Raw genomic sequence first — 23,435 nt, 5'->3', positions numbered from 1 at the left:
GTCTCCCTTTTCATAGAAGGACTGATCAAGCTTCTGGAGAGTCTTTGCCGTGCGCTCTGACAGGGAGAGCGAGATCGCAGATCTAGCGTCCAGCAAAGCTTCTAAGTTGGCAGGGGACAATTTATGACGCCTCTCAAGGCTCTGGAGTTTAGTAGAGAGTGAAAGGAAACTAGCTTCCTGAGTCTTTTTGAACCTAGAGGCCTGGCTAATCAGATGGCCACGGAGGACAGCCTTATGTGATTCCCATAGGGTAATAGGTGAAATCTCCGGGAGGTCATTGAGTAGAAAATAGTCCATAAGGCAACTCTTAATCTGGTCAGTGACTTCTGGATTATGCAATAGGGAATCATTCAACCGCCAAGAGGCAGGCGGGGGGCAATGGAATGGAGATCGACAGAGATCGGGCAATGGTCAGACCATATCATAGGATGTATACGAGTAGATTTTAATTTAGAGGATAGGTCCCGGCTGAGTAGGATCATGTCTATCCTGGAGTAGGACTTGTGGACAGGGGAACAAAAAGTATAGTCCCTAGTAAGGGGATCAGTCAACCTATATGAGTCAAAAAGTAGGTGAAATTTCAAAAGTTCTGACAGTACAAGAGATGCCGAGGTCGAGCGTTTAAGGTTAGAAGGGGAGGGAGAAGGGGAGGATCTATCTAACGAGGCGTCAAGAACCTCATTAAAGTCTCCTGCTACTATAAGCTCACCCTTACAAAGTCTGGTCAGATGTGAATTCAAACTTCTGAAGGAGGTGGCCTGGTTCTGGTTCGGAGCATAGACATTAACAAGAGTGCAAAGGATATTATTTAGTTTCCCAATAAGAATGAGCCATCTACCCGATTTATTCACATGACTGTCCACAAACTCGAACGTAAGGTGAGCGGCTAACAAGATGGAGACCCCTCTCTTTTTGTGTGTGGCGTCACATGCATGAAATGTAAGGGGGTAGGACTTAGACTTTGTCAGAATGAAGGGATTTCTTAAAGTGGGTTTCCTGTAAAAAAAACTATAGCTCATTTAGCCTGTTTGAGGGAGAGAAAGAGCTTAGTGCGTTTGGTGGGGCTGTTCAAACCTTTAACATTATGTGAGTATATTCTAAGAGCCATGATGAACGAGTTTTCGGAACGCTTCACCTCCTCCCTCCGGACTCCGCATCTCTATAACAAACTGAAACAAGAATATCAGAAACATACAAGGCAAACGGCATATATCCTCATACTCCTGAACAAGAAAAAAGAGACAGAGGGACAAGAGAAACAAGATTCGAGGAAAGTAGGAAAGAAGGGAAGGTTGGAGACCAGAAAAAATCCCATCTGGTCTAACGTGACGGTCAGGAATTGACAGAGAAAGGTCACTAAGTGACAACAACCGGACTCGGGTATAATACCCTACTATGGGGACGCGGCCTGGCCGGGCCAGGTGCATCCTGGACGAAGGACACCCACTACCATGCGTCCCGAGTCCAGGGACCTATATTACAAAGAGCTAAAATGGGACAAAACTTCCTAAATACCACTACCAGGAAGGGTAACCAATAATACACAAATAACTACCCAGGGCCGAAACGGAGATCATCTCAGGCGAACTATAGAACCAACGAACAATAAAACAAAAAAACATCAGAACCAGTATAAAGAGGTACATTGCCCGTAAGGGGAGTCCCAGCCCACCATCACCCCAATATATACGGATACAGTAGGAAGAGCTGAAAGCCTACAGACCTGAGTTAGGTATAGGGGGGGACGACACAGGGCTGGTAGACGTAATAGAAAAAGAAAAAGGTTACAGTTTCACTACATATACATGCGCAGAAACAACAAAATACACAAGATTAAACAATAAGTAAACACATAAGGCATCAGGTAGGAGGGCCAACAGAGGCAGATTTCCGTGTAGAGGGCACTCTCGTCCAGTCCCTATTCAAGGAGCGTCTGGGGGTGGCAATTGACTCTGTGGGAAAAACCTCGGCCGTCCGCTGCGGAGACTCAGATAGGGCCGGTGGAGGAGAGAGGCCCAAGGTGTGTAAGAGTCCTCTAGCATCGGCCAGATCCCTAGCCGAGTGGAGGCGGTTATGTTGCCACACCAGAATGCGAAAGGGGAAGCCCCATCTATAACGAATGCCATTGTCCCGAAGTACTGAAGTAATGGGTCTGAACTCCTTTCTTTTAAGCAGGGTGGCAGGTGCAATATCCTGAAATATTTGGAGAGAGTGCCCCAGGAATTCCAGTTTGGAGAGCTTCCGGGCCTCTCTAAGAATGTCCTCCTTGGCCGTATAGTAATGGCAACGTAGAATAACGTCCCAGGGTTGAGCTGAGTCTTGGGAGCGAGGGCGGAGAGCCCTATGGGCCCGATCCAATAAGAGTTGGCCTTCTGGAAGTGAAGGCGAAAGATGCACAAACAATTTCTTAAGGTAATCATGTAGGGACGCCATATCGACGTCCTGCGGGATCCCTCTGACGCGGAGATTGTTACGTTGTGTCCTATTGTCTTGATCTTCTTGGTGCTCCAGGATTACCTGCATCTCCTGTTTTAGGCCCTGAATTTCGTCACCCATACCTTGTTGGAAAGCGACCACTTCATCCATTTTAGACTCTAAGTGGTCCGTTCTGTCTCCAAGATCGTTAACGTCGGCCTTAAGAGAGGCAATCGCCGTGTGCAACTCCGCCTGCACGGATTTCCTCGTCTCCTGAATCTCGCGGAAAAACAGATGTAGGTCTTTCCGAGTCAACCGAGAATGATCTGAGTCCTCAGAATCCGAGATATCAGGTAGTGAGGGCGCTCCCGTGCCTGGAGACTTAGTATTTGAGTAAGCAAATTTTTTTAGGCTCTGACTCAGGTCCGCTCCATGTTGCTTTTTGTTACCTCTGGGCATGATGGGAAATATGGGTAAATTGATCTGAAAAGATCACTGCATTGCAGAACTAGAAAAGTCCCGGTAGTAGGAAATATACGCAGTAATAATTATGACATAAATATCGATGAGAGAGGGTCCCAAGACTCAGGGCACGTCCCAGTAGATCACATTGTAGGAAAAGTAGGTTCAGGCAGCTGAAATCAAACAACAGAATTTGCCAGTAGATGGAGCTCCAGCTGTAGTTATCATAGGTGAAACAAGACAAGACAGCCGGGGCAAGGCAGAAATATAGTAGGGGTACTCCCAGTGTCAGAGCAACGATCCCTGGGGGGTCCCCCGGTCACTGCTGCTGTTGCCTGATGTGGGTCGCCCCCCCGAAATGAGAGTGTGAGGGGACAGACACAGGCGGCCCCAGAGCACAGAGATGTGGCAATATATGTATGCAGATGGATCCCCACTGCATATGGATATTATTGCTGCTTTCAGGGGGAACATGAGGCAGGGCCCAGCGGGTGGTGGGTCCCGGCCACGGGCCAGCCAGTAGCCAAGACACCTCACCCCCACCGCCTGCTGCTGAGGGATGCAGAAGTCTTCCCGTCCCCACAACAAATATGGTCGCCGGCGTCCCGATGAGGCCAGGGGAGCCCAGGCTTATCCCAGCGAGGCCACAGAGATAGCAGATGCCAGGAGATATGCGGTGCCGGGTGAGGAGGGTAGGGGCGAGCAAGCCCCGTCTGGGTATTGTAGCGGCTGAGCCGTTCGCGGGCTTACAGACACCCTCGGCAGCCGCCGCAGCCACTACAGTCCTCGTGACGCTGGGCGGGAACAAGCCGCCGCACTCACCTGGACCACGGAGCTCGTCGGTCAGCTTCGGAGGTCCCCCCGGCTCACCCGGAAGCCGCAATCAGGATGCAATGAGCAGAGGGGAGCCGGGCACAAGGAGAGGCTTCAGCCCGGGTGAGTCTGGGCGAGATGATATGCGATGTCCGTGGCGGGGTCCTCCTTGTCTGAGTCCCAGCTGGAATTTAGTCCCTGGCTGCAGTCAGGCACGCAGGACCCAACCTGCAGGGAGGCAGGAGGCCCCCCCGGCTTCGGGACCCGACACACCAAGCACAGGGGGATCAGGGCAAGAGGCAGCAGGGGATATGAGCCCAACAAACGGCTGGAAAAAAGGGTTTTATGGCTGTATTATAAACAGGGACCTGGAGCTCCTCACACACACAGCCTTCCAGTTTGCCAGCCAGGCCACGCCCCCACTTAACTCATGGGGGTAAATTTACTAAGATGGGAGTTCTATTTAAGATGGGATGTTGCCCATAACAACCAATCAGATTCTACTTCTCATTTATCTAGCACCTTCTAGAAGATAATACCTGGAATTTGATTGGTTGCTATGGGCAAAATCCCATCTTAAATAGAACTCCCATCTTAGTAAATTTACCCCATGGCATATACTTATTTTGACAAACAGAATATCTGCCTTATAACAAGCAAATGCAAATGCACAGTGCATTGCTACTAACCACACACTCCCCACGGGTGTGGTATGGAAGGTAGATAGTAACTAGGTCGACCACTATTGGTCGACAGTAACTAGGTTGACAGGGATGCTAGGTTGACAGGGTCTCTAGGTCGACATGTTCTAGGTCGACAGCTCAAAAGGTCGACATGAGTTTTTTATGGTGGGGGTGTTGTATTCTTCGTACAGCGACCAGGAACCCCAATTAGTGCACCATGTCCCCTCGCATGGCTCACGGCTTCCGTTCCCAATTGTAGTCCACATGGATCGTTAAGTATGAAAAGGTTCAAAAAAAGAAAAATATTGTGAAAAAAATCAGGTCGATCTTTTGACTTGTCGACCTAGAACATGTCGACCTAGACACCCTGTCGACCCAGAAACCCTGTCAACCTAGTTACTGTCAACCAAAAGTGGTCAACCTAGTTACTGTCGACCTAGAGACCGGATCCCCACGTGCACAAATTCAGCAGACTGAACATGCGGTTTATTGTATCTGTCAGTACACAAATAACCATATTGCGATGCAAGGGATAAAGACTGAGGACTACATGTAATCGGTTCCGAGTTTGCTAAATGTGTGGGTTTGTCACTAAACTCGCAATTTGTACAACTCGCACAATGTAATAGTATGCGGGAACATGCAAACTCGCATGTTTTCTGCAATCTCAAAACTTGTACAGACCAAATTCGCATACAGATATTTGTCTACGGAAAATATCCAACTCGGTTTTTGAGTTGCTTCCAAAACCTTACCAAAAACTCACCTATAAATAGACAAGCTTTTCATAGGCGAGTTTAACAGAAGCATGGCCAGATCAGTGAAATCAGTGCATGCTTCTGTCTATAAAAGCTTTAAGATGGTAAAATAAAAAAATAAAAAAGGGAAACCAGCCCTGGGCTCTTTGAGCCTGTCCTTGATCAAAAAATACAGGGGAAAAAAGGATGTAGGGATCCCCCGTATTTTTAGAACCAGCACCAGGCTCCACTAACAGGTATGTAATGCCACAGCTAGGTGACACACTTGACAGGGGCCAGTGGCTGAAGTATTACCCCACCTAACTAGTCAGCCTAGGCTGGGGTTCCCTGGGGGAGTGAGGAACCCCCCAATAAAGGTCACTTTACTAGAGGACAACCTTGTCTTTCCTATCATAGGATACAATGTAACAGTTCTCACCACTGAAGTCTATGGAGTGGAGCGGATTCCTAGAACTGCACCAGTAGTCGGGAGATTGAAACTGTTTAACAATTATTATTTATTAATTTATTACCAGCTATTTATATAGCGCACACATATTCCACAGCGCTGTACCAATTTCTGCGACCAGATGGTACCATACAAGAGCCCTCACCGCCTCGCGTCCCGTCCCCAGTCATAGAATGGAGTTTTAGGTCACACGGGACCTGGCCACATAGGGGATTCCCGCTTACCGTCAGTAACTTTACTGACTCCACTCCACCCACTGCGCAGTGGGCGGGTACTATGCTGCCACCACCAGACTCCTATACGCCGTGGCGTCTGGAACCACGGTTCTGCTCTGTATGCGTCAACATGCTGTCTTACCACACCTGTGTGGTGTTGATGAATCCCCACTAGTCGTTTGACTAGGCCTCTATCCGGTAGCTGGCTGGAGGCAGAGCTTGGAGACGCTGGGTGCACCCTGGACAGCCGGAAAACGGAGCTAGGATAAGCCTAGCCCTGCAGGTCACAAGATGAAGTAATAGCCTCGAACCTGCAAATTCGCAGACTATTACATTGGCTGAGTTTTGGGACAAACTTGCCCCTTTTAATGTGCGAGAAGTTGCACGTTTGTCCCGCACAAAAAACTTGAACCCTATTACACTTCCACCTATATATATTTGCCGGTGTTACGATTACATAAGAGTCCACTGAGCTTTTCCTTTATATGCAAAACTGTTAAATTTTTACATTCCAAAGCTGGAAGTTATCAGTACTTGGCTACAACTTTAATGGAAAAAGTCTGTTTGAATTAGGTTCATTATAGCGGAAGCACACTATTATGTGCAAATAAACATACCGTATTTGCTGGCGTATAAGACGACTTTTTGGCCCTGCAGAACATGCCACCAAGTGGGGGGGTCGTCTTATACGCCGGGGGTCGTCTTATACGTCGTATACGCTGCAGTGCCTCTCGATGCACTGCGGCCGCGGCGGGTCATCAGCGTGGCTGCGGCGATACAGGGGTGCCAGCCTTTTCGGCGTGACCAGCCCGTTCTGCTCGGGAAGCAGCGTCGCTCCGGCCCGCCCCTTGCGGTCATAATATAGTAATGTCACTTGGTATTAATAGACTGCTGCTAGTGACAGGGAGACAGGGAGGGCAGACAGGGAGCAGGGACCAATCCAATCAGGCTTTGTATACAGCCAACAGCCAACCACAGTACTGCACCATTGTACAGTACAATACAGTACAATACAGCATAGAAAAAGTCCAGCCGTCAAACGCCTATCAACCCTATCATGGCACCAGCAAAAAGAAAGAAATATGATGCAAGTTTTAAACTTCTTTGTTCTTTTACGTTTTATTTGGTGTGTGGAAGGTGTGCGGAAGAGGGGGTAGTCTTATACGGCGAGTATATAACAAACTCTATATTTTGAGTGGAAATGTTGGGGGTCGTCTTATACGCCCAGTCGTCTTATACGCCGGCAAATACGGTATGTATTTAAAAAGCTGTGTTTACTGCTTGCTCTGATGTTAAACAATAAAGTTGTCCTTTGGCAAGAGGGTGGTGAGGTTTAAGATGCTCTTCATTAGTGTAGTAATAAGATTTTAAACCTACCGGTAAAATCTTTTTCTCCTAGTCCGTAGAGGATGCTGGGGACTCGTAAGGACCATGGGGTATAGACGGGCTCCGCAGGAGACATGGGCACTATAAAGAACTTTAGAATGGGTGTGCACTGGCTCCTCCCTCGGGTTTACATGAGCCACTGCTGTGACGTTGTCTGATTGAACTAAAACCGGTAGGTCGCGAAGAAGATTCTCCGCTTGTCGTAGGCCGTTGTATATGGCCCTCAATTCCAGTACGTTGATGTGTAGACAAGCCTCCTGGCTTGAGCATAGTCCCTGAAAATGTCTTCCTTGTGTGACTGCTCCCCATCCTCGGAGGCCAGCGTCCGTGGTTATCAGAACCCAGTCTTGAATGCCGCACCTGCGACCCTCTAGAAGGTGAGCACTCTGCAGCCACCACAGGAGAGACACCCTGGCCCTGGGGAACACGCTTATCTTCTGATGTATTTGTAGATGGGACCCCGACCACTTGTCCAGAAGGTCCCACTGAAATGTCCTCGCATGAAACCTGCCGAAGGGGATGGCCTCGTAGGCTGCCACCATTTTCCCCAGAACTCGAGTGCATTGATGAACAGACACTCTTTTTGGTTTTAGCAGGTCTCTGACCATGTTCTGGAGGTCCTGGGCTTTTTCCATTGGGAGAAAAACCCTCTTCTGTTCCGTGTCCAGAATCATGCCTAGGAATGATAGTCGAGTCGTTGGAATCAATTGTGACTTTGGCAGATTTAGAATTTAACCGTGCTGTTGTAGCACTCTCAGGGAGAGCGACACGCTTTTCAGCAATTGATCTCTCGATCTCGCTTTTATCAGGAGATCGTCCAAGTACGGGATAATTGTGACTCCCTGCCTGCGCAGGAGCACCATCATCTCCGCCATCACCTTGGTGAAAATCCTCGGGGCCGTGGAAAGCCCAAACGGCAACGTCTGAAACTGGTAATGACAGTCCTGTACAGCGAATCTCAGGTACTCCTGATGAGGAGGATATATGGGAACATGAAGGTATGCATCCTTTATGTCTAGTGACACCATAAAATCCCCCCCTTCCAGGCTGGAGATCACAGCCCGGAGCGATTCCATCTTGAATTTGAACTTTTTCAAGTACAGGTTTAGGGATTTTAGATTTAAAATAAGATTTTACTTACCGGTAAATCTATTTCTCGTAGTCCGTAGAGGATGCTGGGACTCCGTAAGGACCATGGGGAATAGACGGGCTCCGCAGGAGATAGGGCACTTTAAGAAAGCTTTGGACTCTGGGTGTGCACTAGCCCCTCCCTCTATGCTCCTCCTCCAGACCTCAGTTAGGGAAACTGTGCCCAGAGGAGATGGACAGTACGAGGAAGGATTTTTGTAAATCTAAGGGCGAGATTCATACCAGCCACACCAATCACACCGTATAACTTGTGATAAACTTACCCAGTTAACAGTATGAACAACAACATAGCCACGGTACCACCGAAAACTATAACATAACCCTTATGTAAGCAATAACTATATACAAGTCTTGCAGAAGAAGTCCGCACTTGGGACGGGCGCCCAGCATCCTCTACGGACTACGAGAAATAGATTTACCGGTAAGTAAAATCTTATTTTCTCTAACGTCCTTGAGGATGCTGGGACTCCGTAAGGACCATGGGGATTATACCAAAGCTCCCAAACGGGCGGGAGAGTGCGGATGACTCTGCAGCACCGATTGAGCAAACAGGAGGTCCTCCTCAGCCAGGGTATCAAACTTATAGAACTTTGCAAAGGTGTTTGTCCCCGACCAAGTAGCTGCTCGGCACAACTGTAATGCCGAGACCCCTCGGGCAGCCGCCCAAGAAGAGCCCACTTTCCTAGTGTAGTGGGCCTTAACCGATTTCGGTAACGGCAATCCTGCCGTAGAATGCGCCTGCTGAATCGTGTTACAGATCCAGCGAGCAATAGTCTGCTTTGAAGCAGGAGCGCCAACCTTGTTGGCCGCATACAGAACGAACAAAGCTTCAGTCTTTCTGATTCTAGCCGTTCTGGTCACATAAATCTTCAAAGCCCTGACTACATCCAGGGACTCGGAATCCTCCAAGTCCCGTGTAGCCACAGGCACGACAATAGGTTGGTTTACATGAAAAGAGGAGACCACTTTTGGCAGAAAGTGAGGGCGAGTCCTCAACTCTGCCCTATCCACGTGAAAAACCAAGTATGGGCTTTTATGTGATAAAGCCGCCAATTCGGAAACACGTCTTGCCGAAGCTAACGCCAACAACATGACCACTTTCCACGTGAGGTATTTCAACTCCACAGTTTTGAGTGGTTCAAACCAAGGTGACTTGAGGAACCGTAATACCACGTTAAGATCCCAAGGCGCCACCAGAGGCACAAAAGGAGGCTGAATATGCAGCACTCCCTTCACAAAAGTCTGTACTTCAGGAATAGAGGCCAATTCTCTTTGAAAGAAAATGGATAAGGCCGAAATCTGGACCTTTATGGACCCTAATTTTAGGCCCAAAGTCACTCCTGTTTGAAGGAAGTGGAGTAGACGGCCCAAATGGAACTCCTCCGTAGGAGCGGCTCTGGCCTCACACCAAGAAACATATTTCCGCCATATACGGTGATAATGTTTTAACGTCACGTCTTTCCTAGCCTTGATCAGGGTAGGAATGACCTCCTCCGGAATCCCTTTTTCCGCTAGGATCCGGCGTTCAACCGCCATGCCGTCAAACGCAGCCGCGGTAAGTCTTGGGACAGGGCCCCTGCCGCAGCAGGTCCTGCCTTAGAGGAAGAGACCACGGATCCCCTGCGAGCAACTCTTGCAGCTCCGGATACCAAGTCCTCCGTGGCCAATCTGGAACAATGAGTATTGTTCTGACCCTGCTTCTTCATATTATTCTCAACACCTTGGGTATGAGAGGAAGAGGAGGAAACACATAGACCGATCTGAACACCCAAGGTGTCACCAGAGCGTCTACCGCTACCGCCTGAGGGTCCCTTGACCTGGCGCAATACCGCTTTAGCTTTTTGTTGAGACGGGATGCCATCATGTCGATTTGAGGCAGTCCCCAACGATCCGTGATCTGTGCGAAGACTTCTTGATGAAGTCCCCACTCTCCCGGATGCAGGTCGTGCCTGCTGAGGAAGTCCGCCTCCCAGTTGTCCACCCCCGGGATGAACACCGCTGACAGCACGTTTACATGGCCTTCCGCCCAGCGTAGAATCCTGGTCGCTTCTGCCATAGCCATTCTGCTCCTTGTTCCGCCTTGGCGGTTTATATGAGCCACTGCCGTGACATTGTCTGACTGAATCAGAACCGGTTTTCTCTGAAGCAATTCCTCCGCTTGACGCAGGGCGTTGTATATGGCCCTCAACTCCAGGACGTCGATGTGGAGACAAGACTCTAGGCTTGACCAGAGACCTTGGAAATTTCTTCCCAGTGTCACTGCTCCCCAGCCTCGGAGGCTTGCGTCCGTGGTCACCAGGACCCAGTCCTGAATGCCGAACCTGCGACCTTCTAGTAGGTGAGCATTGTTCAGCCACCACAGGAGAGATACCCTGGTCCTGGGAGACAGTGTGATCTTTTGATGCATTTGTAAATGGGACCCGGACCACTTGTCCAAAAGGTCCCATTGAAAGGTCCTCGCATGGAACCTGCCGAAAGGGATGGCCTTGTAGGAAGCCACCATCTTCCCCAGGACCCACGTGCAATGATGCACTGAAACCTTTTTTGGTTTTAATAGGTTCCTGACCATGGCTATGAGTTCCTGAACTTTTTCGATCGGAAGAAAAACCTTTTTCTGGTCTGTGTCTAGAATCAGCCCCAAAAAGGTCAGACGCATTGTAGGGACTAGCTGGGACTTCGGTATATTGAGAATCCAGCCGTGTGACTGCAACGTCTTCATGGACAGAGACACGCTGTCCAGCAACCTCTCCCGAGATCTTGCCTTTATGAGGAGATCATCCAAGTATGGGATAATTGTGACCCCCTGCCTGCGCAGGAGCACCATCATTTCCGCCATTACCTTGGTGAAAATTCTCGGGGCCGTGGAAAGCCCAAACGGCAACGTCTGAAATTGGTAGTCACAGTCCTGCACTGCAAATCTCAGGAACGCCTGATGCGGGGGGAATATCGGAACATGAAGGTAAGCATCCTTTATGTCCAGGGACACCATCCAATCCCCCCCCCCCCCCTCCAGGCTGGCGATGACCGCCCTGAGTGATTCCATTTTGAACTTGAACCTCTTCAAGTACAGGTTCAGAGATTTCAGGTTTAAAATGGGTCTGACCGAACCGTCCGGTTTCGGGACCACAAACAGGGTTGAGTAATATCCCTCTCCTTGCTGGAGATGAGGAACTGTGACAATCCCTGTTGAATATACAATTTTTGGATTGCTGTCAACACTAGCTCCCTCTCTGACGGGGAAGCCGGCAGAGCCGATTTGAAAAATCGGCGAGGAGGCAAGTCTTCGAATTCCAGCCTGTATCCCTGGGAAACAATCTCTAATGCCCAGGGATCCACCTGCGAGTGAACCCAGACGTGGCTGAAAAATCGAAGACGAGCCCCCACCAGATCTGCCTCCCCCCGGAAAGCCCCAGCGTCATGCGGTGGACTTTGCAGACGCGGGGGAGGACTTCTGCTCTTGGGAACTAGCTGTGTGCAGCTTTTTTCCCCTGCCTTTCCCTCTGGCAACAAAGGATGATCCACGTACCTTCTTGTTTTTATTGGAACGAAAGGACTGCATTTGATAATGAGGTGCCTTTTTTGTATGTTGCGGGGGGACATAAGGTAAGAAATTTGACTTACCAGCCGTAGCCGTAGAGACAAGATCCGAGAGGCCGTCTCCAAACAACTCCACCCCTTTGTAAGGCAAGGACTCCATATGCCGCTTTGAATCGGCATCTCCCGTCCACTGTCGGGTCCACAAGAGCCGCCTAGCAGAAATAGACATAGCATTTATTCTGGAGCTTAAGAAACAAATGTCTCTCTGAGCATCCCTCATATACAAGGCAGCATCTCTGATATGCTCTATGGTCATTTGAATGGCGTCCCTATCTAAGGTGTCAATTTCCGTAGATAAGGAATCTGCCCATGCTACAACCGCACTACAAACCAGGCCGACTCCATAGCCGGTCGAGCAATAGTACCGGAATGATTGTAAATGTGCTTTACGGTAATTTCCTGCCTGCGATCAGCAGGTTCCTTGAGGGAAGCCGTATCCTGAGAAGGCAGTGCCACCTTTTTGGACAAACGTGTCAGCGCCTTGTCAACGTTTGGCGAAGATTCCCAGCGTATCCTATCCGTTTGTGGAAAAGGATACGCCATGAGAATCCTTTTGGGAACTTGTGGTCTCCTATCCGGAGATTCCCAAGCCTTTTCGCACAAGTCACTTAATTCAAATGAGGATTGGAAAGTGACTTCAGGCTTTTTCCCTTTATACATGTGTACCCTCGTGTCAGGGACAGGGGGTTCCTCAGTAATATCCAAAACCTCTTTAATGGCCATAATCATGTACCGTATACCCTTAGCCACCTTTGGCTGTAATTTTGCATCTTCATGGTCGACACTAGAGTCAGTATCTGTGTCGGTATCTGTGTCATCGATCTGGGATATGGTGCGCTTCTGAGACCCCGAAGGACCTGGCGCCCCAGGGACAGGCATGGACTGGCTACCTGACTGATCCCTAGCTTCTGCTTTGTCTAATCTTTTATGCAATAGATTGACATTTGCATTCAAGACATTCAGCATATCCACCCATTCCGGTGTCGGCGTTGCCGACGGCGACCTGACATTCAAGCACTCCCCCTCCACATTAAGCGAGCCTTCCTCGTCAAACATGTCGACACACGCGTACCGACACACTTCACACACACACACACACACACACACACACACACACACACACACACACAGGGAACCCCTTTCCTGAAGACAGTATCCCTGTCAAGGCCCTTTGGAGAGACAGAGAGAGAGTATGCCAGCACACACCCCAGCGCAATAACCCTGGAGACCAACACAAATTGTTTTTCCCCAGCAGCGCTGATTAATATGTAAACCGCCAATTATGTGCCCCCCCCTCTCTTTTAAGCACCCTTTCACCGTGTGTAAGCAGGGGAGAGTCCGGGGAGCTTCCTCTCAGCAGTGCTGTGGAGAGAAAATGGCGCTGGTGAGTGCTGAGGGAGAAGCCCCGCCCCCTCGGCGGCGGGCTTCTGTCCCGCTCAAACTTAGTGAAATATGGCGGGGGCTCTTTTATATACATGTACAGAGCCCACCTGTAGATGTATATATTCTTTATGCCATGCAGAGGTTTATATTGCCGCCCAGGGCGCCCCCCCCGCGCCCTGCACCCTTACAGTGACCGGAGTAAGTGAGGTGTATGGGAGCAATGACGCACAGCTGCAGTGCTGTGCGTTACCTCAGTGAAGCTGAAGGCTTCTGCCGCCTGACGACTTCTGTCTTCTGTACTTCTAGCTCTGTGAGGAGAACGGCGGCGCGGCTCCGGGGGTGGACGCCCAGTAAGAACCTGCGTTCACCCCCTCTGGAGCTAATGGTGTCCAGTAGCCGAGGAAGCAAAGCCTATCTTTGACAAGAAGGTCTGCTCCTCTCTCCTCAGTCCCACGATGCAGGGAGCCTGTTGCCAGCAGTGCTCCCTGTGAAAAAGTAGTAAAATGTAGAAAGAAAAAATCCAAACAAAAATGCTTCTAGGCAGAGAACTCTGGAGAGCTCTCTGCAGTGCACCCATCTTGCTCTGGGCACAGTGTAAAACTGAGGTCTGGAGGAGGGGCATAGAGGGAGGAGCCAGTGCACACCCAGAGTCCAAAGCTTTCTTAAAGTGCCCTATCTCCTGCGGAGCCCGTCTATTTCCCATGGTCCTTACGGAGTCCCAGCATCCTCAAGGACGTTAGAGAAAATGGGTCTGACCGAGCCATCCGGCTTCGGGACCACGAACAGGGTTGAATAGTACCCTTTCCCCTGTTGGACTAGGGGAACCTTGATAATCACTTGTTGTTGACACAGCTTTTGAATTGCAGCTAACACTACTGCCCTCTCTGGGGGAGAAGCTGGCAAGGCCGACTTGAAAAATCGGCGAGGGGGCACCTCTTCGAATTCCAGTTTGTAGCCTTGGGATACAAATTCCATCGCCCAAGGATCCACGTCTGACAGAACCCAGACCTGGCTGAAGAGTCGAAGACGTGCCCCCACCGGCGCGGACTCCCTCAGTGGGGCCCCAGCGTCATGCAGTGGATTTAGTAGAAGCCGGGGAGGACTTCTGTACCTGGGAACTAGCCGAAGCAGGCGTTCTTTTCCCTCTACCCTTACCTCTGGCGAGGAACGATGAGCCCCGACCTCTTCTGGACTTATGCGACCGAAAGGACTGCATCTGATATTGTGGAGTTTTCTTTTGCTGTGGGGGAACAAAAGGCAAAAAAGCAGATTTACCCGTGGTAGCTGTGGAAACCAGGTCCGCGAGACCTTCCCCAAATAAAACTTCCCCCTTGTAAGGTAAAACCTCCATATGCCTCTTTGAGTCGGCATCACCCGTCCATTGGCGGGCCTAGCAGAAATCGCCATAACGTTGGCTCTCGAACCTAGCAGCCCAACGTCTCTTTGAGCGTCTTTCATATATAAGACTGCGTCGTTAATGTGACCTAAGGTCAATAAAATGGTATCCCTATCTAGGGTATCAACGTCAGCTGACAAGGTATCTGTCCATGCCGATGCTATTGCCGGTCTGAGTAAAGCACCCGTATGCGTATAAATAGATTTTAAGGTAGTTTCCTGTCTGCGATCAGCAGGATCCTTGAGGGCTGCCGTGTCTGGCGACGGTAGCGCCACCTTCTTGGACAAGCGCGTTAAAGCCTTGTCCACCCTGGGCGAGGATTCCCACCGTACCCTGTCCTGTGCAGGGAAAGGATACGCCATAAGAATCCTCTTGGGAATCTGCAGTTTTTTGTCTGGAGTTTCCCAAGCTTTTTCAAATAACTCGTTCAGCTCATGAGATGGGGGAAAGGTTACCTCAGGCTTCTTTTCCTTATACATGCGCACCCTCGTGTCAGGGACAGAGGGGTCATCTGTGATATGCAAAACATCTTTTATTGCAATAATCATATAATGAATACTTTTGGCCACCCTTGGGTGTAACCTTGCATCATCGTAGTCGACACTGGAGTCAGAATCCGTGTCGGTATCAGTGTCTGCTATTTGGGCTAGAGAACGTTTTTGAGACCCTGAAGGGCCCTGTGACACAGTCAAAGCCATGGATTGACTCCCTGCTTTTTCCCTGGACTCTGCTTTGTCCATCCTCTTATGTAATAAGGTCACATTTGCATTTAAAACATTCCACATGTCCAACCAATCAGGTGTCGGCATTGCCGACGGAGACACCACAATCATCTGCTCCACCTCCTCCTCAGATGAGCCTTCCGCTTTAGACATGCCGACACACTCGTACCGACACCCCCACACACAGGGATATATTTATATGGAGACAGTTCCCCAATAAGGCCCTTTGGAGAGACAGAGAGAGAGTATGCCAGCACACACCCAGCGCCAACTGACACTGGAAACAAATTCCCAGATAATATAGCGCTTTTATATATAATTATCTGTATAATACACTCACTGCGCCTTACAAATGCCCCCCCCCCTCTTTTCTGCCCTGTGTCACCGTGTTCAGCAGGGGAGAGTCTCTGCAGTGCTCTGTGGAGAAAATGGCGCTGGTTAGTGCTGTGGAATCAAGCTCCGCACCCTCCAGCGGCGGGCTTCGGTCCCGCTCAATTTTGTAATACTGGCGGGGGATTTTTATATCTACTGCCTCTGCAGCCTATGTATATGTATTTGCCAGTCCTAGAGGTTTATATTGCTGCCCAGGGCGCCCACCCTGCGCCCTGCACCCATCAGTGCCTGCAGTGTGTGTTGTGTGTGGGAGCAATGGTGCGCAGCGTTACCGCTGCACGCTTACCTCAGGGAAGATTTGAAGTCTTCTGCCGCCTTTGAAGTCTTCTTTCTTCTTATACTCACCCGGCTTCTGTCTTCCGGCTCTGTGAGGAGGACGGCGGCGGGGCTCTGGGACGAACGGCGTGGGGAGACCTGCGTTCCGACTCCCTCTGGAGCTAATGGTGTCCAGTAGCCTAAGAAGCAGAGCCTATCACTTAAGTAGGTCTGCTTCTCTCTCCTCAGTCCCACGATGCAGGGAGCCTATTGCCAGCAGTGCTCCCTGAAAATAAAAAACCTAACAAAATTATTTTTTCAGAGAAACTCAGGAGAGCTCCCTGTAATGCACCCAGTCTCCTCTGGGCACAGGAACTAATAGAGGGAGGAGCCAGTGCACACCCATTCTAAAGTTCTTTATAGTGCCCATGTCTCCTGCGGAGCCCATCTATACCCCATGGTCCTTACGGAGTCCCCAGCATCCTCTAGGACGTAAGAGAAATGCCCTTGGCAGAAGCGCACTGTGTCGAACATGTGGGTCTATTAGCGCTTTTCAGCATAGATGCCTTTTTCAAGGAAATAATGCAGAGTGTACAACTGCCACTGTATCTGTAGGTGACTTCTGTACAGGTGTCTACAGTAACTCTCATTCGTCTTCTCATCCCCCCTTTCTGATAAGCATTTGAACACCTCAGCAAGCAGATTAACATTGCAGTGGATTTTTTCTATCCCTGACCTCCACAAACGCAAGGAACTGTGGATTTTTTCTATCCCTGACCTCCACAGAAGCAAAGAACCGTATACATCAGACAATGAGACGTAACACAGACCAGAGTTATGGGAGGAGGTCCAGCACATCAGTTCAAGGTGAAATAAAACAAATCCACCCCAGGTTGGGTAAGGGAACAAAACATTACTTACCGGTAAAACAAAAGGGGCATAGTTTGCCGGAGGAACGAGATGCCGGACATTCTCTGACTTTTTTTGAAAGCATCAATCATTTACAAGGCAAAACCAGCTTTAAGAAAACGCCCGAGATGGGACGGCATCTCGCACCTTCGGTTGGAATCGCACCAGTAACCTTACCAAGATAGCAATGCTAACCATAGTAACATAGTATTTGAGGTTGAATAGAGGCAAATTGCCCATCGTGTTCAACCTGTTTTAAGTTGTGATGATTCTACATACTTGCTAAATAATGTTTTATGACTAGTTAGCTACTATAACTCATGTTAACCCCGGATTAACCACGTTGATATTTTAAGTATTATAACCTTGGATAGCTTTTTCATTCAGAAATGTATCCATTCCTTTTTTAAATCCAATTACAGAGTCCGCCATTACCACCTTCCCTGACAGGGAATTCCACATCCTGATTGCCCAAACAGTGAAGAACCCTTTCCTCCGTTGCGTTCGGAACTTTCTCTCCTCCAGTCGCAGCGAGTGCCCACGTGTCCTAAACTGTGTTCTTTTAATAAATAATTCCTCTGATAACTCTTTGTGATGTCCCTTTACATATTTGAAGTTATTAATAATATCTCCTTTTAGGCGCCTCTTTTCTAGTGTATACATATTCAGCCTAGTAAGTCTTTCCTTATAGTCCAGTCCTTCTAGGCCTTTAATCAATTTAGTAGCTCGCCTTTGAACACTTTCGAGTTCACTGATGTCTTTTTTATACAATGGTGCCCAAAACTGAACACAATATTGCAGGTGCGGACGTACCAATGCCTTACACAGCGGCATGATTACATCTGAGTCCCTTGTCTCAATTCCCCTTTTTATGCACGCTAGCACCTTACTTGCCTTCTTTACTGCATTTTGACATTGTGTATGGTTATTAAGTTTATTATCAATGAATACCCCCAAATCTTTTTCAAACTCTGTTTCCCCTAGGCGTTCCCCATTTAATATGTAGGATGCAAGTTTGTTTTTAGTCCCAAAATGCATAACCTTGCATTTGTCTGTATTGAACCTCATTTTCCATTTAGACGCCCAGAGTTCAAGTTTAGATAGATCAACCACTGTGCTGCCATACTATACAGTTAGTGCGCAGAAGTTAAAGTTTTGTCTAAATTTACTAAAGAGAGCATTTACTTTTTACATTTTTATGAATATTGCTTTTTATTTCTGCAATACACCTTTAAATATAGTACAGCAAAAAATCACCTTCCATGACTTCTCTGAGGTTTGTACAAGCACATTGAGAAGCTCCTGCAAGACGCACAGTTTCTTCTTCAGTTTCCGCTCCCTCTGAAGTGCTTCCTGCAGTTGAAAAAAAACCCAGCACATATTACTAAGTAACTATTTTCCAGTAACTTCTGCGTACACTGATACACATCTCAAAAAATAGGTTTAAAACACCCCCTTCATAGTGTTATAGATTCAAAAAACAGCAAAAAGAATACTAAAAAGTTACTTTGTGGGGAAGATATTGCATATATATCACAATTAATCTACTGGTAAATACTGTTTAGTAATTATATACAGGATTAGAAAGCAATATTGCAGACAGTTCGGAATCAATAAGAAATTTCTTGGGGTTTTTTTGTAATTTTTTATAAGAAATTACACTTTATCAAGGTATCATTAAATTGATTTTAAAATAGAGTGAATACATTACTAATGTTGACCATTACTGCTTAAAATGACTGATTTATAATTTATTATTCACAAATGTGTACAGCAGGATACAGTGGCAAACGCAGGATTTCTAGAGGGGGGGTTTCCAAATGCAGTCCACAATCTCCCACTCTGCGTAACATTGGAGCAAGTGCAGGAGTCTGGGGGAGTGGTAGAAGAACCCAGTAATGACCCTGCACATTAATGTAAACATTGGACTTTTTATACAATGGATACTGTATTGTATACAGTATTAATATTAAACACTATAGATTGTCTATACTAGTATAGGTTGTATAAAGCATATTTAAATCATATAAATAAGTGGTCAGTAAAAGGTTAAACAACCCATAATAAATAAATACACATAATAGAACCAGTACTACACTTTCTAAGCACACGTTCTCCCACCTCACAAAGCAAACTTGGTAGAAGAAGCTGCTACCACTGGGCATGTGCAGCAGCTTTACACTGTCCCTTACACTGCATTATGTGGCAGCAATTCTAGTAATCATATTATATACCATTGCTATTGTTGTCATAATAAGCTTGCGAGCAGGGCCTTCCTACCTCTATGACTGTTATCACCCAGTTTGTTATTGTTATTTCAAATTGTAAAGCGCAACGGAATTTGCTGCGCTATATAAGAAACTGTTAATAAATAAATAATAAATAAAATAATTTGAGCCACTTGCCAAGAGGATGGGGTTTCCGGGCAGCCAGAAACCCCCCCTGCGTTTGCCTATGGGATACTCGTGTCTCAAAAACTGTGCAAAAAGCATTTGGGGAAGAAACAGTGAACTGTAGTACTGTCCTTGATGAACATAAGACAGTGATTTTTTTCGGCACAATTTCCGGATCTTAACCCTATTTTGCTCTTGTGGAATGTACTCCAAACCAGTCACACCTTTGAGAACAGCTACATAGGTGTTGGTACAAACTTCCCCTAAGCAGCTTCAAGAACTGAAAGCTGGAATGTCAAACATCTGCAAAGCTGTAATTGCTGTAATTTGAGGATTCATTGATGAAAGTTTGATGAAATAAAAATAATTAGATATGACACTGTCCTTGTATTATTTTGTATGCCATTAGGTGATCAAGTAGTCAGTTTGTTATTTATTATTTTCAACTTAACATTTATTTAGAGGTTTTTTTGTATAAAAACATTTTTAATTGCTCCTGCTGTAATAAATCTGTAATGTAAATGATCAGCTATGATGTATTATAAATGACCAGCCTAAAAAGGCAATGTGTATAGTTCCATAACATGCTGACCCTGACCCAACATCTGACCCAGATCTCTCAGAGGTCAAATTGTGGTGAAAAGTGCAGTCAAATGTTGTATGCACTCTTACTAAAGCTTCTAAAAATCAAAAGTGGCGGTTTTGCCCATAGCAGACTCTCACGCTCTTGCATCCTAGTAAATGATAGACAGAATCTGTTGCTATGGGCAATGCCACCACTATTCAGAACTGTGCTCCAAAAGAAATGTCAGCTGGAACTGTTCAGTTTAGCCACACATGTATGATTCCAAACGGAGAAGATAATTCAGTGCTGTCCATTCATTGTAGGCTTACCATACTATCCCTTTAAACCGGGACACTCATGGATTACACAGGTTCTGTGGCAGATTAAAACCAGGTGACTTGATGTCAGCCAGCCACAGAACCTGTGCAATCCATGAGTGTCTCGGTTTAAAGTGATAGTATGGGCAATTCATGGGCAACTTATACTAAAAGGGTACAAAACATCACAGCGTCTTCAAAATACTATAAGCATTATAGTACATTATGCTGTTGCCATGTCACTCTGGATCACTATGGAGTATATTCAATTGAAGTCGAAAGCTGCCGTCTGTCGAAAAGATGGCAGTTTTCGACTTTTTTAGGTCGAAAGGGGTTCCGACCTATTCAATATATTCGTCAAGTCGAGGAATTCGACTTGTCGAAAAGCACGTGGATCGGCGGAATAGCTGCCGATCCACGTGCTTGTGTCGAAGACGGGGCCAAAACAGACAGGTTTTGGCCCCCTTTTCGACCATCACACTTCGACTTTAAAAAAAGTCAAAGTGAGATGCGGGAGCAGTGACGGGGAGAGCTGCGGGCAGCCAGACGGGAAGAGCAGGAGGATGTCACAGCCGCCACTCACAGCAGCGGTCACCCGGCTCCAGCAAGCGAGACCTCGCTTGCTGGAGCCGGGTGGACGCTACCGTGAGTGGCGGCTGTGATGCGGGGCCGTGGAGAGGAGGTACGGGGAGAGGCAGAGAGACGGGGGAGAGCAGCGCTACAGCAGCGGCTATATAGCTGCTGCTGTAGTGCTGCTCTCCCCCGTCTGCCCGCGGCTCTCCCCCGTCTAAGCTGCTGCATCTCAATTCGACTTTTTTAAAGTCTAATAAATAATGCATTGAAGAGCCCAGGTCGGACCCATTCCGACAAATGAATGTCGGAATGGATCCGACTTCAATTGAATATACCCCTAAATCTGTGATCCATTTCATAAAACGGAAAAAGTCCAACAGAATAGAGGTATCAGTGAAAATAATCCATGCCTTTATCTTTTTAACCAGTTAAGTAAACCAATATCACATTCACATTGTAAGCAGATATCATCATTATTTACCATGAGGTATTCAGAAAGCTGGAGCAACTCCTAAAAAAAGAAATAGTATGTATGTAAATTATGTCATTTACTCAGGTTCTTTTCCAAAAGTGTGAGATTAAAATGAGTGCCTCTAGCATGGCTTCAAGCCACAAACTATTTTGTGACACACCCATATTAATAACATTTCAAGAGAGTGCTAAATGTTAATTTATTAGTCCACAGAGATGGATAAAATTTCAACACACAATGGGTGCGTATCTGAGTGGCACTGCAGGTGGGGCAGATATAAAATGTGCAGAGAGATTCAGACGTGGGAGGGGCGTGTCCAAACTCAAATCTAAATTGCAGTATAAAAATAAATCTGTACAGCATTTGAGGGCTGCATGTAAAATCAGCCAGTATTTACACTGCATGCAAAAACAGTAAATGAACAGTACTGTGCAAAAGTTTTAGGCAGGTGTGGAAAAAATGCTGCAAAGTAAGAATGCTTCCAAAAATAGAAATATTAATAGTTTATTTTTATCAATTAACAAAATGCAAAGTGAATGAATGGAAGAGAAATCAAATATTTGATTTTGCTTTCGAAGGGAAGCATGATGTGTTTTCAATCTGCTGCATTAAGGGGCAGATGTATTAAGTCTGGAGAAGTGATAAAGCAGTGATAAGGTGATAACGCGCCAGCCAATAAGCTCCTAACTGTCAATTTACATTTTGGAGCTGATTGGCTGGTGCGTTATCACCTTATCACTGCTTTATCACTTCTCCAGGCTTAATACATCTGCCCCTACGTTTCCTTGGCTGACCACTGCATCTGCGGTCCTCAACGTTGCTCGTTTCTTTGCTGGGAGATACAGGCAGGTACTTATCCAACATGCAATAACATCAAAGAGGCGTCGGATTGGCTCCAAATTTATTCTGCAGCAGGATAACGACCTCAAACATACTGCCGATGTCATGAAGAACTACTGTATCTTCAGCGTAAAGAAGAATAAGGAGTCCTGAAAGTCATGATATGGCCCCCACAGAGCCCTGATCTCAACATCATTGAGTCTCTCTGGGATTACATGAAGACACAGAAGGATTTGAGCAAGCCTTCATCCACAGAAAATCTGTGGTTAGTTCGCCAAGATGTTTGGAACAACCTCCCTGCCGAGTTCCTTCAAAACTGTGTGCAAGTGTCCTAGAGGAGTTGATACTGTTTTGGAGGCAAAGGGTGATCACACAAAATATTGATTTGAATTTTCTTCTGTTTACTCACTTTGGGCAGATTAAATAGATTGCAAATTTACAGGGAGGAATGTAAAAGGATGACTGAGATCTTAAAAATGCACTAATACAGTGGTGTCACAACAGATCATGATTGTTCTCTGTCTATGGACACAGGTGGGATATTTTCTGACTGAGTAAAATATATTAACTCAGTGCATAATTAAAAACTCCTCAAGACATGACCTGTTGGTGGTACTTGAGGACTGGCCTTGAGAACCCATGCACTAATAGTTAACACCCAATTATCTGATTTTTCATTTTGAGCAAAGAAATCATGGCAATTTTGTCATATTATACCAAAATCAAATGAGATAGCTAGCAATGCTATATAGGTAAGGACTATTATTCCAATAATAAAAAATAAAAAGCTACTATACCCAACACATAAACCCATATACAAGTAACATACGCAAGTTCAATAACAATTTTCCTGTTAACTTAACATTGTACCTATGAAACATAACCCCCCTTTATGATCATAAAAAGAATATATAAGTGAAGCATATACTTACGCCATTCAAAACAGCTGTGGCACAACTGTAAAATAAATTAATAAATTAACTAATTGAATAAAACTGGATACTGACAGAAAGATTATAACCACAGCAATAGATTAAGGAAACACTGCAGTTCTACAGTCCACAATAATGCAGATATTTTTATTATTATTATTATTATTATTATTATTATCCTTTATTTATATGGCACCACAAGGGTTCCGCAGCGCCCAATTACAGACTACATAAACAAATAATCAAAACAGAAAAACAGCAACTTACAGTTGATGACATTATAGGACAAGTACAGGGTAAATAAACATAGTTACATCAGCAGATGACACTGGAATAAGTTCCAGGTGGCAGAAGACTGC

General features: G+C 46.7%; 1 protein-coding gene across 6 annotated transcripts in view; it reads right to left on the bottom strand.

The window, feature by feature from the left end:
* TRAF3IP3 (TRAF3 interacting protein 3) overlaps positions 1–23,435 on the bottom strand; it is a 241,442-nt gene that overhangs the window by 61,816 nt on the left and 156,191 nt on the right. For all 6 annotated transcript variants that reach the window (XM_063955344.1, XM_063955346.1, XM_063955347.1 and 3 more), the window contains exons 5-7: positions 23,077–23,101; positions 21,314–21,343; positions 18,242–18,337 (exon numbers count right to left, since the gene is read on the bottom strand). In XM_063955344.1, the coding sequence (XP_063811414.1) occupies positions 18,242–18,337; positions 21,314–21,343; positions 23,077–23,101 (151 nt within the window). The remainder of the gene's footprint in view (positions 1–18,241; positions 18,338–21,313; positions 21,344–23,076; positions 23,102–23,435) is intronic.

This window comes from Pseudophryne corroboree, chromosome 2, assembly GCF_028390025.1.
Source record: "Pseudophryne corroboree isolate aPseCor3 chromosome 2, aPseCor3.hap2, whole genome shotgun sequence".
Lineage (NCBI taxonomy): Eukaryota > Metazoa > Chordata > Amphibia > Anura > Myobatrachidae > Pseudophryne > Pseudophryne corroboree.
This window is presented reverse-complemented; position numbering and strand designations above follow the sequence as displayed.